This window comes from Haliotis rufescens, unplaced genomic scaffold (genome assembly GCF_023055435.1).
Source record: "Haliotis rufescens isolate VD_foot unplaced genomic scaffold, xgHalRufe1.0.p SCAF_54, whole genome shotgun sequence".
Classification (NCBI taxonomy): Eukaryota; Metazoa; Mollusca; class Gastropoda; order Lepetellida; family Haliotidae; genus Haliotis; species Haliotis rufescens.
In genome coordinates, this window is record NW_025964268.1 from 639,552 (window position 1) to 661,858 (window position 22,307).

The window sequence follows — 22,307 nt, forward strand, 5'->3', positions numbered from 1 at the left end:
ATGACCCTCTACCCAGTTAGTGGATCTGGTCCATCTGTGGAGTAGTGGTGACAGATGACCCTCTACCTAGTTGGTGGTCCTGGTCCATCTGCGGAGTAGTGGTGATGGATGACCCTCTCCCCAGTTGGTGGTCCTGGTCCATCTGTGGAGTAGTGGTGATACATGCCCCTCTACCCAGTTGGCGGTCCTGGTCCATCTGTGGAGTAGTGGTGATAGATGACCCTCTACCTAGTTGGTGGTCCTGGTCCATATGTGGAGTAGTGGTGCTACATGCCCCTCTACCTAGTTGGTGGTCCTGGTCCATCTGTGGAGTAGTGGTGGTACATGCCCCTCTACCTAGTTGGTGATCCTGGTCCATCTGTGGAGTAGTGGTGATAGATGACCCTCTACCTAGTTGGTGGATCTGGTCCATCTGCAGAGTAGTGGTGGTACATTCCCCTCTACCTAGTTGGTGGTCCTGGTCCATCTGTGGAGTAGTGGTGATAGATGACCCTCTACCTAGTTGGTGGATCTTGTCCATCTGTGGAGAAGTGGTGACAGATGCCCCTCTACCCAGTTGGTGGTCCTGGTCCATCTGTGGAGTAGTGGTGATAGATGACCCTCTCCCCAGTTGGTGGATCTGGTCCGTCTGTGGAGTAGTGGTGACAGATGACCCTCTGCCCAGTTGGTGGATCTGGTCCGTCTGTGGAGTAGTGGTGCTACATGCCCCTCTACCTAGTTGGTGGTCCTGGTCCATCTGTGTAGTAGTGGTGGTACATGCCCCTCTACCTAGTTGGTGGTCCTGGTCCATCTGTGGAGTAGTGGTGATAGATGACCCTCTACCCAGTTGGTGGTCCTGGTCCATCTGTGGAGTAGTGGTGATAGATGCCCCTCTACCCAGTTGGCGGTCCTGGTCCATCTGTGGAGTAGTGGTGATAGATGACCCTCTACCCAGTTGGCGGTCCTGGTCCATCTGTGGAGTAGTGGTGCTACATGTCCCTATACCTAGCTGGTGGCCCTGGTCCATCTGAGGAGTAGTGGTGATAGATGCCCCTCTACCCAGTTGGCGGTCCTGGTCCACCTGTGGAGTAGTGGTGCTACATGCCCCTCTACCCAGTTGGCGGTCCTGGTCCATCTGTGGAGTAGTGGTAATAGATGCCCCTCTACCCAGTTGGCGGTCCTGGTCCATCTGTGGAGTAGTGGTGCAACATGTCCCTCTACCCAGTTGGCGGTCCTGGTCCATCTGTGGAGTAGTGGTGATAGATGACCCTCTACCTAGTTGGTGGCCCTGGTCCATCTGTGGAGTAGTGGTGATAGATGACCCTCTACCCAGTTGGCGGTTCTGGTCCATCTGTGGAGTAGTGGTGCTACATGTCCCTCTACCTAGTTGGTGGCCCTGGTCCATCTGAGGAGTAGTGGTGATAGATGCCCCTCTACCCAGTTGGCGGTCCTGGTCCATCTGTGGAGTAGTGGTGCTACATGCCCCTCTACCTAGTTGGTGGCCCTGGTCCATCTGTGGAGTAGTGGTGATAGATGCCCCTCTACCCAGTTGGCGGTCCTGGTCCATCTGTGGAGTAGCGGTGCTACATGTCCCACTACCTAGTTGGTGGCCCTGGTCCATCTGAGGAGTAGTGGTGATAGATGCCCCTCTACCCAGTTGGCGGTCCTGGTCCATCTGTGGAGTAGTGGTGATAGATGCCCCTCTACCCAGTTGGCGGTCCTGGTCCATCTGTGGAGTAGTGGTGCTACATGCCTCTCTACCTAGTTGGTGGTCCTGGTCCATCTGTGGAGTAGTGGTGATAGATGACCCCCTCCCCAGTTGTTGGTCCTGGTCCATCTGTGGAGTAGTGGTGCCACATGTTGCGGCCTCAATGACCCTCTACCAACTTCGTGGTGACATAGCGGCTGTTGCTCACAATGTCAGCATGTTGGACGCAGGGAAGAGTTGGGATGTCTTTGGTCCCAGAGGAGTACAGTGAGGTCTGTACACTGTGGTCGACCGGAACTTCGCCTACTACGTCGCAAGGGTGGGAAGCTAAAATGAAATAGAAACATTTATTTTATTTATATTCACGGTTTGACATGCTTAAATGTGATATGTTTTCAAATAATAAAATCTTGGTTTACAAGGACATTCTCATTACTCTGCATGCAAATTATGTTATCACACATGAAAATTTCCTCTCGATAGATGGCTGTTAGCAACGAGGGTGTCTACACTCATCTAAGCTGATCTGCAGGATGGTCGTTAGTCCTGCACCATGACCGTGGAATATATTTATTTTATGAAAAAATAATAATCTAGAAATGCATACAAAAGCAAGTCTAGCCAGCTCAAGCTAGCTCTATTCTGAAATCAGCATAGGGAATTTTTTTTATTTTTAGAGTCAAGAAGGATATTGTGTAATATAAGATTTCAGAGACTAAATGTTAGTCTAGATGGTCGTTTCGCTCGTCACGCCGAAGACCCTGGTTCGATTCCCGACATGGGTACAATGTGTGAAGCTCATTTCTGGTGTCCCCCGCCGTGATATTGCTGGAATATTGCTAAAAGCGGCGTAAAACCATACTCACTCACTCACTCTAGATGGTCGTGTTTATTTCTATACCCCGACACGATGCCGTCTTGACTGTTGATAGTTGCCCGACAGGTGTGTTTGCAACATCTCCAGTGAACAGTCTGACCTCTCCTAGACTTCATGCTGAATCTGTACCAATCACTCAAGTTACTTTGCAAACTACCACACATGTTACATGAATAGATACTTAAATACATCAATCATACTTTTAAAGAAAGTAGATGTATTCAAAACATTATATTTGATCTTTTTAATTATACTCAAGGTAAAAGTACTTGTACAATAAATCTGGCCCAATTTAATGGAGTAATTTATATATTTTAAATAATTTTGGCGAGATGAAAGATTTAGTAGAAATTAAATCGAGTCAATGTTGGAGAAGAGCTTCACATCTAAAGAGATAGTGTAACTCGCCTCTAACTGCAGTAGAATTACATAACTGACAATGTTGATTATCTTCAGTAAACCACGCCATCGGCCTGTCTCAATGGGTATGTTATGATTAGATGTTTGGAACTTTAGAATGTGGATGGACATATTTTGGGGGAGAAGATAACGTCAAAATATCCCATGTTCAACAAGTGCTGACCGCCTCGACCTTTAGGAATAAATTTCATGTTAATTTGAGCGTTTGCCATGGTGCAAAGAATGTCGACTAAAGATTGATTCATGATTATGGTCATCTACATGTAACAACTGACTGGGATTAGTTCTAATCATCACTTCATATGATTTAATTCTTATTTGTTTTGTTTAACGCCGCACTCAGCAATATTACTGACTATATGACATCTAATATCTATATCATCCCAACGCATCGACACCCTCCAAGAAATACCCACAATTCCACTTGGGACCGATCATTTGAATTTGATGGGATTTTAACGAAAAATATTATTGTATTGAAAATTCGTGAAAAAAATAATTATGCTTTGGACTGTTGAAAAATAAAAACAAATTGTCTGACAATAAGTACATTGCTGAAAGGTGTTTATTTCAGAAAAAAATGTTTAGACTTATAGTTTTAATTAAAAGAGTATCAAGTTTTGAAGCTTTAGCTGAAAAAATATCTAGTCTCCATACCCACCCCACCCCGTACAACCTCAGAATATCAACTGGTCGGTCCCTTACTTATATTCCACATTCACAACCCCACGACTCGGAACACCACGACCCGGAACCCCACTCTCACATACCACGTATGTTCACATATACCACGTGACCATGATAGCTGAGGCCAGAATAGGCGTGAAATATTTCAATAGCGGGGTGTGGGGTAGTTTACAAGCTGAATGGACTGATAGCAATATCAATACCGACAGACAAATCATGATGAGAAATGATACTAATCGTTATTGGACACAAGTCAGAACGACCCCATTCAACGTGATAGCATTGCCGACCTTGGTTAACCTGTAATGCTGTATCTATGCAAAACGAATTTGAAAACAAATAGTCCAGTTTGTCGATGTTTCAGTCTACCAATTTATGTGAAAAGCATGTGTGTTAATAAAACACAATAAGCTTAAAACATTCTTAATATGGTTATTTTTACAATGTTTAAAAATATATTTTTTAAGCTGAGAAATTTAGTTCGCCATGTAATAACTGACTATTTGATAATACGTATGTGACAATACAACTGGATAATTCTGCAAAATTCATAGTTATAATTATATCAGCTAAGAAAATAATTAAAAATGCATTGATCAATTTGTACTACCGCGATGTTTATATCCGAGATGTTTTTGTGGATACCACACGGAAGAAGCACTTCATTTCTTTCTTACGTGTCCCTTAATCAGTACATTGAGGCAAATTTTGTATTATTTCGTGAAAAGCTACGATTTGAATTCACATTTAACGACTGTAACAATTCTTGAAATTTTGAAATCAGTGCACAGTGTTTTTCTATCTTCTTCCCGATTTCGAGACTTTGAGTTATTTTTGTTTTTGTGTTGTGTTTTAATGTTGGCTTTGCCATATGATACTGCGATGTTGTGCTGGATGTAAATAATAACGTAGCTGCAGTAACGAAAGATAAAACACTTACAGAACAATACTTATCTTTAATGTCATTTATGTGTTGTACGCTATTTCTCATGTCACCTTAAATACATTGTAATTTGTATATGTATCATGTTTTGGAGAGGCATTCAGATAAGCAAAATTTGCTTGCTGCCAATGGTAATAAATATGTTTATATCATATTTTCCTATCAACAAAGGGTTGAGAATACTTACATGTCTAACATGGATAATATCTTTTATTGTTCAAGTGCTTCTGGCAGTTGCCTTGAAATTGATTATTCTACCAACATCTGTTGTTAAATTCACTGTCACGCCGATATTGGGTTACGCTGTTCTCTGACATTAAGTGGAATAAAATAAAGTATTGACATAGTTTCCTTTCCCTCGTACAAACACAGTGCGCCTGTAATGAATTACAACGTATTTTAGTTTTCTGTTAAAAAATGAGTTCCTTCTCGTGACGAAGCTGTACGTGGGATAGGTGTAAGTTGTTAAACATCGTGCACGGATATAATCTCACGAAGTCGACCTTTTGTTATTTGAATATATGTGAGTCGGAACGCTTGCTGCATTATTTTAGAAGACTTGTTAATTGATGTAACTTTTTCATGTCCTTTGGCCAATATAAAGCCAGAGACGCACTCCTTCAGCTATCCTAAACACAGTCCTGTGTGTTTTATATCTTTGATCCGCATTCATGAATACCAAACATATTCAACATGTGTTACGCAACTCAGACGATGCCTCTGTGTATTACTATACGGTCCTGATCCCTTTTATTGTTAATGTGTGTCACATTTCTAATAGTCATTTAAAATTCATCAATTCAGCTTTCAACTCCTACATGTATGCGTGTCAATTTATAAAAAAAAAAAATATATCTTTTGTTGGGTTGTATACTAAATGCGCAGTTAGACACATTTTGACCTTGACCTCTACCCTGTGTCACTTCATCATACTTGTATAACAATACACCCACCCAAAGGCATCTACCCGTGTCGGATAATATCCTGTTTCACGAAACAGACAAAACAAGTTCAGTCCCAAAACACGGCCCTGCAGTAGACCAGTCTTCTTCCTTTTTTTAAATACGCGCGGGACACGGGAGATTTAACACGTACATCATCGTGTGGTGTATCTTTCACCAGCCACACACGGTTTTCTCTGACTTGTAAGCCTACCGCTACAGGTAACAGCTGTAATTCCAGGTAAAAATACGCGCGTGTGTACCTGTAATTTATTGCTAGCTTTGAGAGAGACGACTCGATCGATGCGGCTGGATATCACCACAAAGGCCGGTCCAGCGTATTGTGTATAGGACAGCTTTAGGAGACGAGCGATTTAGAGATTTGGCATGGACTTTTCACCCTCTTTCGGATATTAGCAAGGTAACCTCAGGGGACAGTCAAGGAACATTCGACAACGGTTTGTCTTCACCAGCTGTTTAAAGGTGTATGAGGGACTTGATATGCAGATCAATACGTGGCGTGATGCAGTAGATGACAGAAAGCGGATAGTGTGGTAAGCAGTGAGAGGTGAACAGAGCATTGCTGGAGCCAAGGATAATAGGATATTGTTCATCAACCACCTTGCGGATTGTGACAGGTTTTGTGGTAAACGTTCTGGGAATTCTAAAGAGGAGACCATTGTGGGGGTATTTGTTTTAATCAGAAGACAAAATACCAACCAGTGAAACTGATTTGAGATTTATTTTTTTTCAAAAAATTATGTCAGATTCTTTCCCGGAGGATGACATCCCAATAAAGGACCCATACCAGTTTTATAATAACAGGTATTTAAGGAGGCATGATGGCAGTTCTCCTCAAGTCCATTCCTATACAGGAGAGAATGGGACGGGACAATATCGGGAGAAGAGGAAAATCAAGCTTTTCCCGGTCTTGGGGGACATGGGCTCCGATGGAACCTTTGTTGCCACCGATAACAAGATGGATGGGACATATTCAAACGGGGACCAAACCTACGAGCCCAGCGATTACCTTCCTGCTCAGTTAAACGTTCAAGACTTGTTACCAGGTAAACAAGATGGCGACAAGCAACCGCTACCGAATGGAGATGTTGTCATAGTAACCGCTCATGACTCATCAGTTCTTGGAGAGATGAAAGTAAACTTGGCGGCTCAAGATAACCCGTACAATCAGATCAACCAAAAGTTCCACTCAGCGCTTTGGTTTCCGTTATGCATATTCCTGTTTTTCCTGTTCTGCATGCCAGCTATGATGCATATGAGGAGGTCAGATGAAGCTTACGCCGACCATGACTTCAAACTGGCCAGAAAGCATGGCGCCATGTCAACCGCACTATATATTAGCGGAACAATCTTTGGGTTATGTTTCTACGCTTTTGTCATATTCGTTGCAATCTATTTCACAAAATACTACTAGACTTAGACTGTTCCTTAAGGGAAATGAAACAAGGTCGTCATGATGATTTCTTTGAAATTAATTTCGAGCTATAAGCTGCCATAACCACGGCAGAAGAAGAAAACTATTTTTTTAAGGCTTCGGGACGAAATGAATGCATTGTAAATATTAAACGTCAAGCCCAGAGGATAACTAGTCTCGATTATCCGACGAACTAATCCATTAGACGTAAAAGGCAAAGGCACACGGGACATGGTCATTTTTAGAATTAGAAAAGTTTCAAATGACGCTTTTAAACAACTAATGTTTGTAGTAATAGCATGGGCTCCTCCGTCCAAGTTAGGTCCTTCTACTGTATACATTGCTGGCAATGTAAACCTGGAAGGCTATTTGATCAGCCTTAGTGAGCCCTTGAGGAAATTAATGGTACCAGGATTTTGAATTATGTATTGGGTAATTTTGGACGGTTGTGGGTTCGTATATATTTTTTTATTTGAAGTTAGCATTTTGTTTTTGTTTACTCTAATAATTATCATGTGGTAGTGAAATTGTTCCTCATACTGGCCCTGAAGACACGATATCAGACGTGATAAGGATCTGGAAATGAGCTATCGACGTGGTATCAGAGACGCTTTTCTCATTGCTGGTTTGGGAAACACCATTTCAAAATGTTTTGAAGACAAATTATCGAAGTGGTGTTGGAGACACTCCTTCAATGTGGCAATGGGGACACAATCCTCATACAGATACTTAAGACACACTTGTGGTATTGACGACACACCTTAAACGTGGTATTAAAGACACACTTTCAGTGATGCATTGGAAAGACACTGTCAACGTGGTATTAGAGACACACTTTCAATATGGAATTTGAGACACTTTCAACGTGGTATTAGAGACACACTTTCAATATGGAATTTGAGACACTTTCAACGTGGTATGGGAGACACACTTTCAATATGGAATTTGAGACACTGTCAACGTGGTATTGGAGAGACACTTTCAATATGGAATTTGAGACACTTTCAACGTAGTATTGGAGACACACTTTCAATATGGAATTTGAGACACTGTCAACGTGGTATTGGAGACACACTTTCAATATGGAAATTGAGACACTTTCAACGTGGTATTAGAGACACACTTTCAATATGGAATTTGAGACACTTTCAACGTGGTATTGGAGACACACTTTCAATATGGAATTTGAGACACTGTCAACGTGGTATTGGAGAGACACTTTCAATATGGAATTTGAGACACTTTCAACGTAGTATTGGAGACACACTTTCAATATGGAATTTGAGACACTTTCAACGTGGTATTGGAGAGACACTTTCAATATGGAATTTGAGACACTTTCAACGTAGTATTGGAGACACACTTTCAATATGGAATTTGAGACACTTTCAACGTGGTATTGGAGACACTGTCAACGTGGTAAGGAAGACAAACAGCCAAAGTGGTATAAGTGACACAGTATCAAGGTGGCACATTATGTCATATTCTTTTGGGACACACATTCTGTAATTCTGGAGAAGAGACATACTTTAAGCAAGGTTATTGGAGAAACACTTGTCAACGTGCTTTTGGAAGCAAACAAGTGAATGTGTTCTTTCATAACAGTACAGCTGTGTCCTCTAAATGCGGTGTTTCGAGTTTGGAGCTTAAAACAACGGATATGCTGCACAACTCGCCACCGTGTAAGCATTTGGTAATACTATTGTAAAATAAGTCCACTATATTTTGTTATCTATCGTCCAGCTCGGATTATGAAAAGTGTTGATGCAAAATGAAGTCGACGTCCCTTCACCGTAACACGTTGTGTTGGAAGTCATTGTATACAGGACACAAAATCCTATGCCCTATATGTCGTGTATATGTTATTGATTTGTTTACTCGATATGTATGGCTAGGACTTATATAAACTTACATGTTTAATATTAGAAAGAGAGTTTATGGATGTCAACTTCTTTATTATGAGGAACACAACGTTTCGGACCATCAATAGTACTTTTGTTGTTCTTAAATTTACATATATATGCTCTCTGCCTTACAGCATTCATTCACCTTATGAAGGAGAAAGTATATACTCTGAAACGTTGTGTTTCCTCATAATAAAGAAGCTGACATCCGTCAACTTTCTTCCTTGTGTGTATCACTTCTAAATGCCTTTCAAAGACATGTAATTTTTTTTTTAATTTCCACGAACCTTACAATAGCCATAGTCTAGTTATTTAATTTAAGTATGTCTTATCTGCCGACCGATCGTGTATTCCCTACCGATCCTGTAGTTAGTAAGATGTATATAGAATATTCATTAGATGTAAGATTAGCTTCGCCTAGAATAGATTAATTATTGAATTACGATGCATGTATAAACAACCTTTTAAGATCAACGAAATACCAGCCACGTCAATGTATTAAGGTACGAACTTTTTAAAAATACAGGTCGGGTATTTTTGGAAGATGAACGTGTGGAATTCTAAGATAATAATAAATTATAAATCTTAGGAAGACAACTGTTGTGGATATTTGACTTAAGTCCTTTAAAATATCAATATTTGCACCATTTATGACTTTATGAATTATTTGCGTTACATTGAATAAACAAGTCGACCCCTAAAGGACCGTTTAGGATGTCTGAACATTGAAATTAGGCATTCTAAAGAAACATTAATACTCCCTCGACACTAACCATACTTCCACATGTTCCACTACCATTGTTTCCACATGTTTCACCTTCTATACAGGGGGAACCCGTGGGGTTTCCGGGTAACATAGGGCACTTTCAATCTATGCTGGTCTACTAGGGAGATCGGATGGTCAGGCTCGGTGACTTGATTGATTGCATGTCTATGATGTCAATCACTGGATTGTCTGGTCCAGACTTGATCATTACAGACCGCCGATATATAGCGGGAATAGTGCAGAGTGCGGCGTTAAACAAGCAAACAATTTATACAGTGTTCCGATGAGCTTTATTTACACGTAACAATGAAAACCCGTTGAGTATTCAGACTGAATACAGTGATAAGCTTCCATTATTAAGTATTTGTAGACTAGAGATAGATCGCTTAACCTTCCAACACATATCTTCCTGTTTAAGAATTAGATGCAATAAAACATGTGTTGTAGATATTGGTGCTAAGAACTAAACGAAACGCACATTTATAGCAGAAATATACAATCGGATATAGTAACAACTCGTCAAGTCGAACTCTTTTAACTCGATATAGCGTTTGAGGCAAAGTTACTTCATATTCTCGGTAGAATCCTTTAAGACAACATTTTCTTCTATAGCACTCCGCTTGTCTCGAAGTACGGATAACTGTATTTGAGTACGGTCCACAACGATATATCGAGTTCATGGGGTTCTAATTTACGAGGCACGGTTCGCCCTATATATTGCTGGCTTTGAAACCGTGTCGACGTTATCATCATAACTGTTTCATTGTGCCTGTGACGTATTCTTCTGTTAAACACGTAACATTGTAAATATTTTCACCTTCTGTTCGTACATGTCGGCAACAATGTGTTGACACAAATATCCAAAGGAAAGCACGATACGTATCCAATATATCTCGATCACTATCTTTAAGTCGAATAGTAAGGGGAACAGGTTCGATCCTTGGTATGACAATGGTTAGATAAGGATTCAAAAATGGATGCCAACGTTAAACAATTATTGATATACGTCAATTGGATGTAAAAAAATTAATTCATCTGTGAAATACATCTAGTTCGCCATTTCTGCTGCCTCACAGACCAAGCGTATATTAAACGCGAATGTATTACAGAAAATACCGTGACAGTGAACACAGTGCTCTGTCAGCCTAAACACAATTATCCGACTATTCGCACGCTGTTAAACTTGCACCAGTCACTAAGGCAATAATGATTAGTTTAAATCATAACGTCTAGATTATATAAAGACTAAGAACAAGTGGTCCTCATAAATGACAGGCGTCCGCTTATCTAGGGTTGTTATTATAAGGATAGATTTACTATACACCCATGGACGTATTATTCAGTAGCGCAAAGCTAGTACGCTGTCCGAAACACAGCCTTGTCATACAGCCCCTGAAACAAATATATCCAATACAACCAATAAAAGTCTATAATATTTGGCAAGTCTAGATAACTGCAGTATCTGAAAATTAAGAAAGTCTCTTGGCCCCTTTTTTATTATTGTTTATAACTATAACTTATCAACTGTTTTTGCTGTAAAATATGTTCCCTTCAGAGACTAGATGTCTATGGAAGAGCGCAGTGTTATGACTGGCGAAGCGTGTGTCACAGCATTATCTTCACGGATCTTAGTTTTCTAGGTCGCGCAAGTGAGACTATAACAATCTTGGTCACAGACTTCAAGGTTCGTACATAAATCATGATATGTGAGGATAACCAGGGTAGGATTATGGAAAGCGGCACGGACTTATATAAGTTATTCAGACCCGTGATAGCGGGTAGATTAACCCCACAGGCACGTTAAGGGATGTGTTACAAAATGGAACATAAACAATCGAACACGGTTAAGTGATATTGTATGGTACGGGTGACCAAGTCGTCTTAAGACACTGCCTTTTGTTTTTCGGAGTAGCCTCCCTTGGTAGACAGTGGGTTCGAATCCTATATTCGACACGTTTATGATGCTTGATTTGTTTGCACCATACACATGCTCTTGGGTTTTAGCAAAGTGGTAAAGGTCTAAAACTTGTATCACTTGTAACTATAATACTCAAAGCTTGTATATATTGAGGAAACGTGATTCTGTAATCTGTAATAGCGGCCAGCGTTATATGTGGAAAACTTCATAATTGTGTCGACTTTTTGTTTCCTGAACAGTCAGTAATACCTATTACTATTTATAAGTAGGGATGCAATAAAGATAAACTGATTCAGATTAATTTTATAGATTTAAATGATTGAAAAAAATCTAATTCAGATTCATTTATTTGCTCAAAAAAGGCCGCGAGCAATATATTAACAGAATAAGATAAATATACATAGCATCATTCAACGGAGTAATGTCATACATTGTTAAATACCCATGTACATTGAGAAAGGGAACAACAAGTCATTATTATCTTTCTAAATTGAAATGAATATGAGGGGATAAAATTAGTGATCAGAACTCATTTGATCTTATGTTTGGTATATTTAGAAAGGTTTCTCAGATGTTTGGTACTGTTGTTTTGCAGAATATGATTACTAGTTATGAATATAGGGAAATATATAATAATATTGAGGAATATTGGGGTGTTTTTTTAAGAAAGCAAAGAATTAACATGTAAATGAATAAAGAAATTCACCAGCTACACCAGGGGAATAATAATATGGTCCTTCTACACACATTGATGTGAATCAACATCCCTAAAATCAACCTGTCAACAATCTGCCCGTGAATACAATGTACTGTTAGGTTGAAAACAGGACTGATAATGATTTACATCATTTATATTATGTTGGGTTCGGTGTCATTTTAATTCTTCTTTCAATGCACGAGAGGTTAATATTCAAACTTCATCTGGTGTTATGCCATGTCGATGCCGTATTAACACGGTGTATATGATCTTTTCTACTCAACTTTTCATAGGTATTCTTAGATTTAGATTTCACACCGTTCCGAAACTCAGGAACGGTTAATGGAAATTAGTACTTTTTTATTCAGAAATGAGGCTGAAAGGTACAAAGGTAATGTCTTTTATCAATCGTATGACATTTCCAAACCATCAGTCGCATTCAGTCCCGAAACGGAATATACCTTATCAAAAATTGAGTGGTATATGGTATTTTATCTCTTTTAGATCACTGTCACTCAGGCATTTACATCCCGTAATAGCAGTTTCGAACGTCTCTGTGTACATGTAATGTATTAAGATTAATATCTGCCGACCTATTTACAAATGATATGCCACAACCATGATATGCTATGCTATGATATGATCCCGTCCAGAAAAGACTATATACTTGATTCCGATATATACTGTGATTTAATGAATATTCTCTTCACGTGTTCATTCCAGTGCCTAAGTAATCAAAACTGTCGGCCAAAGAAAGTATACACCCATGTTTGATGGTGGAAGAAAAATAAACCAAAATGTAATGAGGAAGAGAATATACGGATGTCAACTTCTTTATTATGAGGAACACAACGTTTCGGAGTATATGCTTACTCCTTCATCCACCTGATGCCTGATGAAGGAGTAAGCACATACGTTGTGTTCCTCATAATAAAGAAGTTGACATCCATATATTCTCTTCCTTATGTGTATGACTTCTTAAAATGCCTTTCAAAGACAAAATGTAATGGTTATTCGATGGTGATGTATTTGATATGGGTATCATCGTTGTGTGTTGGACCTTAAGGTTGTCGTGTTTCGGTGACTGTTTCCACTAAAGTGACGTTTTCATAACGTTTGTAAGTCTTGGGTCGAATCCAGTTTTCAGGTGTATACTTTCTTTTGCCTTGCAGTTTATTTCAAAGAACAAGTGTTAAACTATTTTAAATGCCATTGTAAACACCAATTGTAATTCCCTAAAACATGAACTGAATGTCTATAACAAAATATATTTTTATTACGTTTTTCCTCTTTGATCTTTTACCGTCCATTGTACAATGGTGTTCATTGCTCTACGCCACTGCAATATGTTGCCTTGCCTGGCGAGCAATCAATACATTTACTGTAGGTATCGAGTACGCGCGTTGTGGTTAAGGAATATGGATCTATGTTTATTATGTATGTGTGTATATCAATATATGTTAACGAGACCTACACACAAGTGTATGCAATGTGGCTGCCATTGCGGCTGTAAGCTTGGTGGTCTGGGACAGCAGAGGTCTGTTGGCCTTACATACGAATAAAGAATACAAAATATCCTTTCGTTTTTTGTTGTTTATGTTTAGTGTGGAACAATATTAGGTGAAGTGTGATGACACTGGGTTGAATGTCGTGTTCAAGATTATTGCACATAAATAGCGGCGTGCATCCACGCGTGTCTGTCTGTCTGTCTGTCTGTACTAGTCCGAGCTACAGTTCCAGCCAACTGAGATACCAGTTTAACATGGTTACTCAACTCGTTAAACTGGCTCCGAGACGACCAGAACTTGTCTTATTCCCTTAATGCCGACGCCAGGGTAATAACAAGTGCTACTTTTAAACGCCTCTTATCACGCGGCCGGGGATCGACCCCCCGACTTCCCGCTCTCCGGGCAGATGCTCTATCCACTTCAACACGGAGGCAGTCAAACAAACTAAGGCAGATTCATGGGGGGAATGCGTCTTTGCAGTGGTACCTAGGACACAATTAGTCCGGACGCGAGTGTAAAGTACGGTTCACCCTTTCGTCTTTTTGCAAGATGGCAGCAATGATGGGAAGCGCCAGAAGCGGAAATGCCGCAATAATGACAAAAATAAACTGTTAGTCATGATATCTGTTAATCTGGACGATATCACTATGATAGACAGCATCCGGATTTGATTGGAAACACAGACGAGCGGATTACCAAATATTCTCTGTAATCGATGTTCCGTGGAAATAGTTTTGTTTTTTTATCTGTCTGCATCATCGATGTGAATGATAGCATGAACATTGCATCACGACGTCGGGAACAGATCACATACAATGAGACAAGTAGAGTCCTAATTATCGGTCAGTGATAGCATGAACAATGCATCACGAGGTCGGGAACAGACCACATACAATGAGACAAGTATAGTCCTAACTATCATAATTTGTGTAGGAGTAGTGCATTAGGTAGTTTGCAAATATGGGAAATATCTCATAGGTTTTGCCAAAAAACATGATATAAATATTCTATGAAAATATGGGAAATATCTGACAGGTATTCCCAAATACCATGATATGAATATTCTGTGAAATTATGGGGAATATCTGACAGGTATTCCCAAATACCATGATATGAATATTCTGTGAAATTATGGGGAATATCTGACAGGTATTCTATGAAAATATGGCGATTCTGCTACAAAGCAGCTGACGTCGACAGAAAGGTAACACTGCGGGATACCAACAACCTGTTACCTTGTGTTCGTCACCGTCAATCAATATATTGAGGTTATGGGGTATAGGACTGTCTGTCTGATACAGAAGCGAAATCCATACGCAATGCTCTCTTACTGCAATACCATTTCATATGACGAGATACGTATTTGTATATCTACAGGTGTCAAATGTGAATTGGTATAATTATAGGTGTCAATTGTGAAGTAGTATATTTACAGGTGTCAAATGTGAATGAGTGTATCTACAGGTGTTAAATATGAAATACTGTATCTACACGTATTAAATATGAAATACTGTAACTCATGTTTCTGGCACGCCTAAGGGACACAACCTGTAGACGACGGTGCGACATGTACCACCTCTCCCTCACAAGTATCTGTGTAAGATATGCATTTAATTTGTACACATGCGTAATATTTGCAATAGAATGTATATTTGTCATGTGAACGCATTTGCTTTCTGTCTCCCAGATCCAAGAAAATAAATTAAGAAATTAATCTAACTAAAATCTAGAATGATTTGGCAAGTATAGATTGCCTCAGATCTGAAATTAAAGCATTGTTCTAGTCTCCATTTCAATCAATTCTTTTTGTTTACAGCTATATATTGTTAAATAAGATACCTCTATTTCTGGGTCTCAATGTTAGTCCAGCATTTGCAAACGTGTGCATAGATACCACTGGGGTAAACTTATTGCTATGGAAATAGTGAATTGTTTGATAGGCATACATTTTAGAAGTTGACGGAATACAAAGTTGTTATCCATGATTGTTTTTATTTGTGCACACAGTGCCACGTGACTGGGGAGTACAATCGGTGGACAGCGGTCACCATGATGATCCATGCCCAGTGGATTATTATTATCATCTTTATTCCTCCACAGGAGAGTTACATGCAATTCAGTACGGTTATACAGATATTAACAAGAGAAATAACAAGATTAGGTTAAGGGTCAGGATATAGTGTCAAACGCAGTTGGTGTATGTTCTGGATCACAGTTCTTGCAAACAGCTCATTGTCTTCTTCACTCGCTTGTACAGGAGGTGTGCATGACAGCAGACTACACACTAGGTCAACGTCACACATGGAGTGTAAGGTAACACTCAATTCAACTGGACAACAGTTGACAATTTCACACCACATACGATCCCTGATGAATTCTGATGCTCTGCAGTGGCATATCATATGGACCAGAAGATCATTATAACCTTTGTCACAACGTTCGCAGTGACCATGTACTTTGCCTGGCCGCCAGAGCGCGCACCTGTCCACAACAAATTTGCAGGAGTCTTTTAGTAAGGGCCTTTCCATGCTTTGTGAGGTTTGATTTTGTTGTGTATTTTTGAAAAATGGTGTAGGTCCGGGTCTGTTTGTAGACGCTGTTGCCACTCCGAGTCATGATGTTCTTCGATTTGCTTCTTGACCTTTTTCTTCCAGAGTGATGGTTTGCAAAACTGCCCTGTGTCCATGAATGCTGTTAGATGCTCAAACATGTTGTACTTCTGTAGAATCTGAACAATGTTTGGTACAAAGCCACGAGACCTTTTGGAACATCCATTTCTTAGCAGGAATAAGCGTGTGGTGAACAATGTTCTGCTGAGGTAGTGTGTTGGGTTATTACACAGTTGTCCCAGAAACAGTAACTTTTTAGCATCGATGTAAGATTCAATTGGATAGAATCCTATCAAAGCGTTACAGATATCTGTTCGCCTTGTTATAGGTAGGCCTTGAACAAGTTTTACAGAGAATCTCTGAGCACGTTCTAGAGCAATTAATTCCGTTTTATTTAAATCTGACCAGAGCTCGCATCCAAACATAGATTTGGGCAAGGACACCATTTTTAACAATTTCGAACTTGTCAGCGGATTGAGGCCTTTACAGTCACAACCTAGTCGCTGAAGGGCCATGGTGCTTGCTTTCAATTTGGAACAGGCATTTATGGTTCTGTCCCAAGAATTCATATTGTGATCCAGTTCTATTCCAACATGTTTGGCACAAGGTACCTCGGGTATATCTTTGCCGTATAGTGAAAGATGACAAGGGCTCATTGATTTAGAACTTGAGAATGTCATTACACTACTTTTGGCTGCTGCACACAGTGCCACGTGACTGGGGAGTACAATCGGTGGACGGCGGTCACCATGATGATCCATGCCCAGTGGATGACACAAGCAAGGCTTGGCAGGACAAAGAGGGACGAAGTTCTTCACATAGAAAAAAACATTTTCTTTTTGTTGTGCGGAAGGTTTGAACTGATCGTGGTCAAAGATTTCCCAAACAACACGATTCCACCGTTCACGGGATCTTTCCTTCATTGATATTCTTTGTACCCTAGGCTGGCTCTTGAAAGAGGAAGACCCGTTTTCAAAAACGTAGTATGTTCTACACGACTGGTGTTGAAAGACTCGGAAGCGATAGCCCGTTCGCAAATATCATATTACACCATAACATTAATCAGATATGAACAGAAACTAAATATGCTTTTGCTTCCATGTGTATTTTTACTTCATGTGCTACAATATCCGCATCAGTAGAAGTCTGCACGTGGATGGGGCTAGGATGTGACGTTTCCAAATTTATCCAAAAGTGATGTCCGATGTAATTCCATATTTTGATGTTCCCGGTTTTTTCAGGTGAACAATTGGCTTGCCTTTGAATGACGATTGTAATGGCGGGGTTGATGACGGGGGTGGGTGGACATGATACGCTCACCTTTTCGAGTACACCCTGGTATCATCACTATCATCACTATTTGATAATGTCAGGTCTCTTCCTTATTTGAGACCGCCTCCGTGGTCTAGTGGTAGAGCGTCCGCCCGGAGAGCGGAAGGTCCGGGGTTCGATCCCCGACCGCGTCATACCAAAAGACGTTAAAAGATGGTACTTGTTGTTACCCTGTCTGGCGCTCGGCATTAAGGGGCTAAAACAAGGACTGGTCGGCTCGGAGTCAGTATACTGTGTCTGAGTGGGGTATTCATGTTAAACTGCGGCATGGTATCTCAGTGGGCTAGCACTATAAATCGGCATCAGTCCGGACTAGTACAAGCAGCCACACAAACACACACACGTACATGCACGTCGCTATATAAGTGAAATAATCTTGGACGCGACGTTAAACCCCATTTCACCTCACCTTATTTGAAGGTGATTCATAAACACATGATCAAGATCTAGTCGGAATCGTACAATCGACACAGCACAGATTTCTTATCAATATGGAAAGGTTTTGTCGCTTTTATTTAGCTTTCGGCATACATAACTTCCCTTTTCACTCAAAGGGTTAAGATGATACGATACTGATCCCATGATGTCTCCAACTAAGCCGACAATATGTACGTCCCAAGGCAGAATTAGCTATAAACTGAAGAACCAGGGGCTGAGGTCGGCTAACATATCCAAGTGGACAGCTAATGTGCTCTGATAACTGTTGACACTGCAGGTGTAAAGTACAATCGTAAATATGAAATAACCGTTAGAATGTGGCGTGTTTGCATATCCACGTTAATGCGGAGCGATACGCATCACTTATATGTAGATGCGGCCTGGAGATATTCTATATAAAGATGTACGTTGTAATAAATTGTTATCAACCTACTATATTCGAATCCACGCATGTGTAATAGTGCCTAAAGTATGAATCGTTGTCTTCAACATGGCTTAAACTGAAATGTACAGCTTATTTGTCGTTTTTATAGGTTTTTTAGATATCGCTATACATTTGTTTCTTTTAATTTGTGCCTGCGAGATATAGGTTGACACACAGTGAAACACGTATTACGTGAGGTTAGCAAGTATATGTTGCACCGCGAACACAGCAATGTTTGTAACATTAGGTTTTGTGCAAAAAGGGAAAAGAAAAATACTTACGTTTTTGTGGGACATTTATTTGTTCAGAGCTCAAATTAATGTGTGAAGAACTTTGTGACAGTCGGTTTTGTGTTTATTTAGAGCTCGACACAATGTGTGAAAATGTTCGTTCGATTTAGGAATGACAATAATATTGATTATGATGGATGTAAATTATGCAGACACAAGTTAAACATGTGCACTGTTGTTCCCCTAAAAATGCATTCCCTCCGTACGTAAAATTTAAAATGTGACTGGAAAAATTCTCAGCTCTCTTTTATGAAAAAAACACCTCCAACCCCCAACATCGATGCCCCCTCTCGGCCACCATAGGTATGGCAGTCAATGCATTTGGAATGGGCGATCGATAGCAGCCTGGGTAAAAGAATAGAGTTACGTCCCTTTGTGCGTCTGCTCGGCCTGCTTACCCGTGACAATGCCTTCCCGCCAAGGTGAACATGTATTTACGGACATACACGGAATTTAGAGATGATTTATGAATGGATACATTTTACAACTTGGTGTTATGATATATGATAAAAAGGTAATCTTATGGCACATTTAATACCATACCCCATATCAACCCTCGACCCCATATTCGCTCTCTTGTCTTCAGCCATCGGGCTGATATGTGGGTCTCGGGTTGATATGGGGTAGGATATGAAAAGTGCCATATAATAATCTCTAAATATTAACGCAACACAACGTGTGGTTACATGAGTAACACATATTTTTCCTCTGCATGACAATTAGTTTTACAGCCTGTGAAAAGATAGATGTTCATTATAATTGGGCAAAAACACACAATCCAGCTGTGTTGGGAATCGAACCCGGATCTTATGCGTTGATAACGAATGTGTTTGCCACTCCCTCGGCGTAAAACCACTCACTAACTCACTAACTCACTCACTCACTCATTCACTCACTCATTCACTCAGGCGACTAACGGGATCGGGTGGTCAGGCTTGCTGGCTTGGTTCATGATGCATGTCATCGATCCCAATTGCGTGGCTCGATGTTCATGATGTCAATCACTGGACTGTCTGGTCCAGACTCGATTAATTACAGACCGCCGTAATATAGCTGGAATAGTTTGCTGAGTGCGGCGTTAAAAACAAACGAACGAACGAACACTCACCCACTCACTCACTCCGAGTGAATAGTTATGTTTTCTAGATTAAAGAGTTTACAGAAGAAAGAACATATGGTGAATACACTCCTAGCATCAATCTTCAGGTTAACGAAGTAGCGGTGTCTCGACTAGAAAGGTGTCCGTAGTATCCTGGTCAGGGGGCCTGTTTCGGTTACACAATAACAAGTATGCCGTCCAACAGCGTTAACCCCAGGTACACAATTTACTGCCTCTGATCATTTCATTGCTATGTCAAACGAGGGTCAGCTGACACTTTATTAGTGAGTCCCCGACGCTCCTGACAGGGAGTCTTAAAGTGTAGAGACTTAGTGGGAAACAGATCCGATGTTATACAAAATCACAGCGTTTAGCTTGAGAACGGTGTTGATCATTACTGACACTGGATCTAGTGTAACCACAAAGGCAGGCATTCATGGGATGGTTCATTGAGCTTTAAGTGTACCCGTCTGACAAGATTGTAACCATTGATTTCAAACCCTGGCTTTAACCCTGGTATCTGAATTTGATACCTTGTCACAAACAGACAGGATTTGGAATATATGCAGTCACGTTAGTCCAGAACTCGTTAATCCGGAACACCCTATATTCCGGACATTTGGTTCTATAGGGACCTCTATTTGTATGAAATGACACAACGCCGAAACAGTGATTCGTTAATCCCTAACACCCTCGATTCCGGACACTTGCTTCTCTAGGGACCCTACATGTATGAAATAACACAACGCCGAAACAGTGATTCGTTAATCCGGAACACCCCGTATTACGGACACATTTCTCTAGGGACCCTACTTGTATGAAATAACACAACGCCGAAACAGTGATTCGTTCATCCGGAACACCCCGTATTCCAGACATTTGGTTCTAGGGACCTCTAATCCGGAATGATGAGAATCTTTTCGGGTCATGTGACCTGCATAATTTACGAAATTAGCAAGGACTGGGTATTCTCCTATGATGCGAAGAAACTGAGGAAGCAGCTGAAGAAATAAGCAAAGCAACTATTGTCATGGAATAGTTACAAAATATGTCTTTCCATAATCAATTTCGGATTCTGTGTTTCAATGTTAGCCACGTTATAAACAGAAACAAATGTGCTTGTCGGAAAATAAATACAGTGCGATTTATAAAAAAAACTAATATCGATAAAGTTGTTAATTATTTTCCAGGTGTGTGTATATAAAAGGACATTATCCATCATTCGTTAATCCGGAAAATGTGTTCATCCGGGTTTTGTCCTGATTAAAGACGTCTTATAGTATATATCACGTGCAATTTCTAATTTCACACCCAGCAATGACATAAATGATTTTTTTTTCAAAACCAGAAGTGTCGCAGTATGACATGAAGCATGCACATACTGTAACTTGTCACACAACGGATCTATGTGGATTCGAACTCGGAAAACTTTATACACACACCAACACAATGACGTCTGGTCTCGGTAACCGCCTCGACATATATTATGTCGTCCAAAATCGCTTGACTTAATGACGCAGAACCGTCACTTCCTGGTTGACAATGGTCATGTCAGCAGTGAATGCATTATTAACCGTTCATGGACCTGTTAACGAGCCAGGAGAAATCCATCTCTCGACAAGCCATATTTAGTTCAAAAGGAACTTCAAGATATTGTAAAGTTTTTGTGGGTTTATTTAATGGGCATTCCTGTGTGTAAGAGCTCAACACTGGGAATATACGACCCGTGAAAATCCCGAATAAGAATTGGTCTTCAGCAACTCATGCTTGTCATAAGAGGCGACTAACGGGACGGGGTGGCCATGCTCGCTGACTTGATGCATATCATCGTGTCCCGAATGCCAAGATCGATGCTCATGATTGTCTGGTCCGGACTCGATTAATTACATAGCCCCGTCATAGCAGGAATATTACTGAGTTCAGCGTTAAAGAACAAACAAACATTGGGAATATAATTATAAGAGGAAGAGGGATGTACTTGTGTTTTAATTGCACTGAGGGTTAAACAAGATGCTTGAATAATAAACTGTCGAGCAAAAAAAAGTATACACTTGAAATATGGATTTGACCCAAACATTACAAACATTATAAGGCTGAAAACAGTCGCCGAAACACTGCAAAGTTCAAAGTCGTTACTCCTACTTCATTCAGAGCGTCATTATCCCCAACTCACTCACTCAAAGCATCGTTATCCCCCAAGTCACTCACTCAAAGCATCGTTACCCCCAACTCATGCACTCAAAGCGTCGTTACCCCTAACTCATGCACTCAAAGCGTCGTTACCCCTAACTCACTCAATGCATCGTTACCCCCCAAGTCACTCACTCAAAGA

At 40.4% G+C, this 22,307-nt stretch overlaps 1 protein-coding gene across 1 annotated transcript; it reads right to left on the bottom strand.

Annotated features, from left to right (window-relative positions):
• Nucleotides 1–16: 16 nt before the first annotated feature.
• LOC125374211 lies at nt 17–1,816 on the bottom strand. Its single transcript, XM_048385130.1, has one exon. It carries the CDS (start codon nt 1,814–1,816, stop codon nt 17–19), a length of 1,800 nt encoding a protein of 599 aa, XP_048241087.1.
• Nucleotides 1,817–22,307: the final 20,491 nt, after the last annotated feature.

Bases quoted from the DNA above. Each gene is read 5' to 3' on its own strand.
- LOC125374211 (XM_048385130.1), bottom strand. From the start codon at position 1,816: ATGGACCAGGACCAACAACTGGGGAGGGGGTCATCTATCACCACTACT.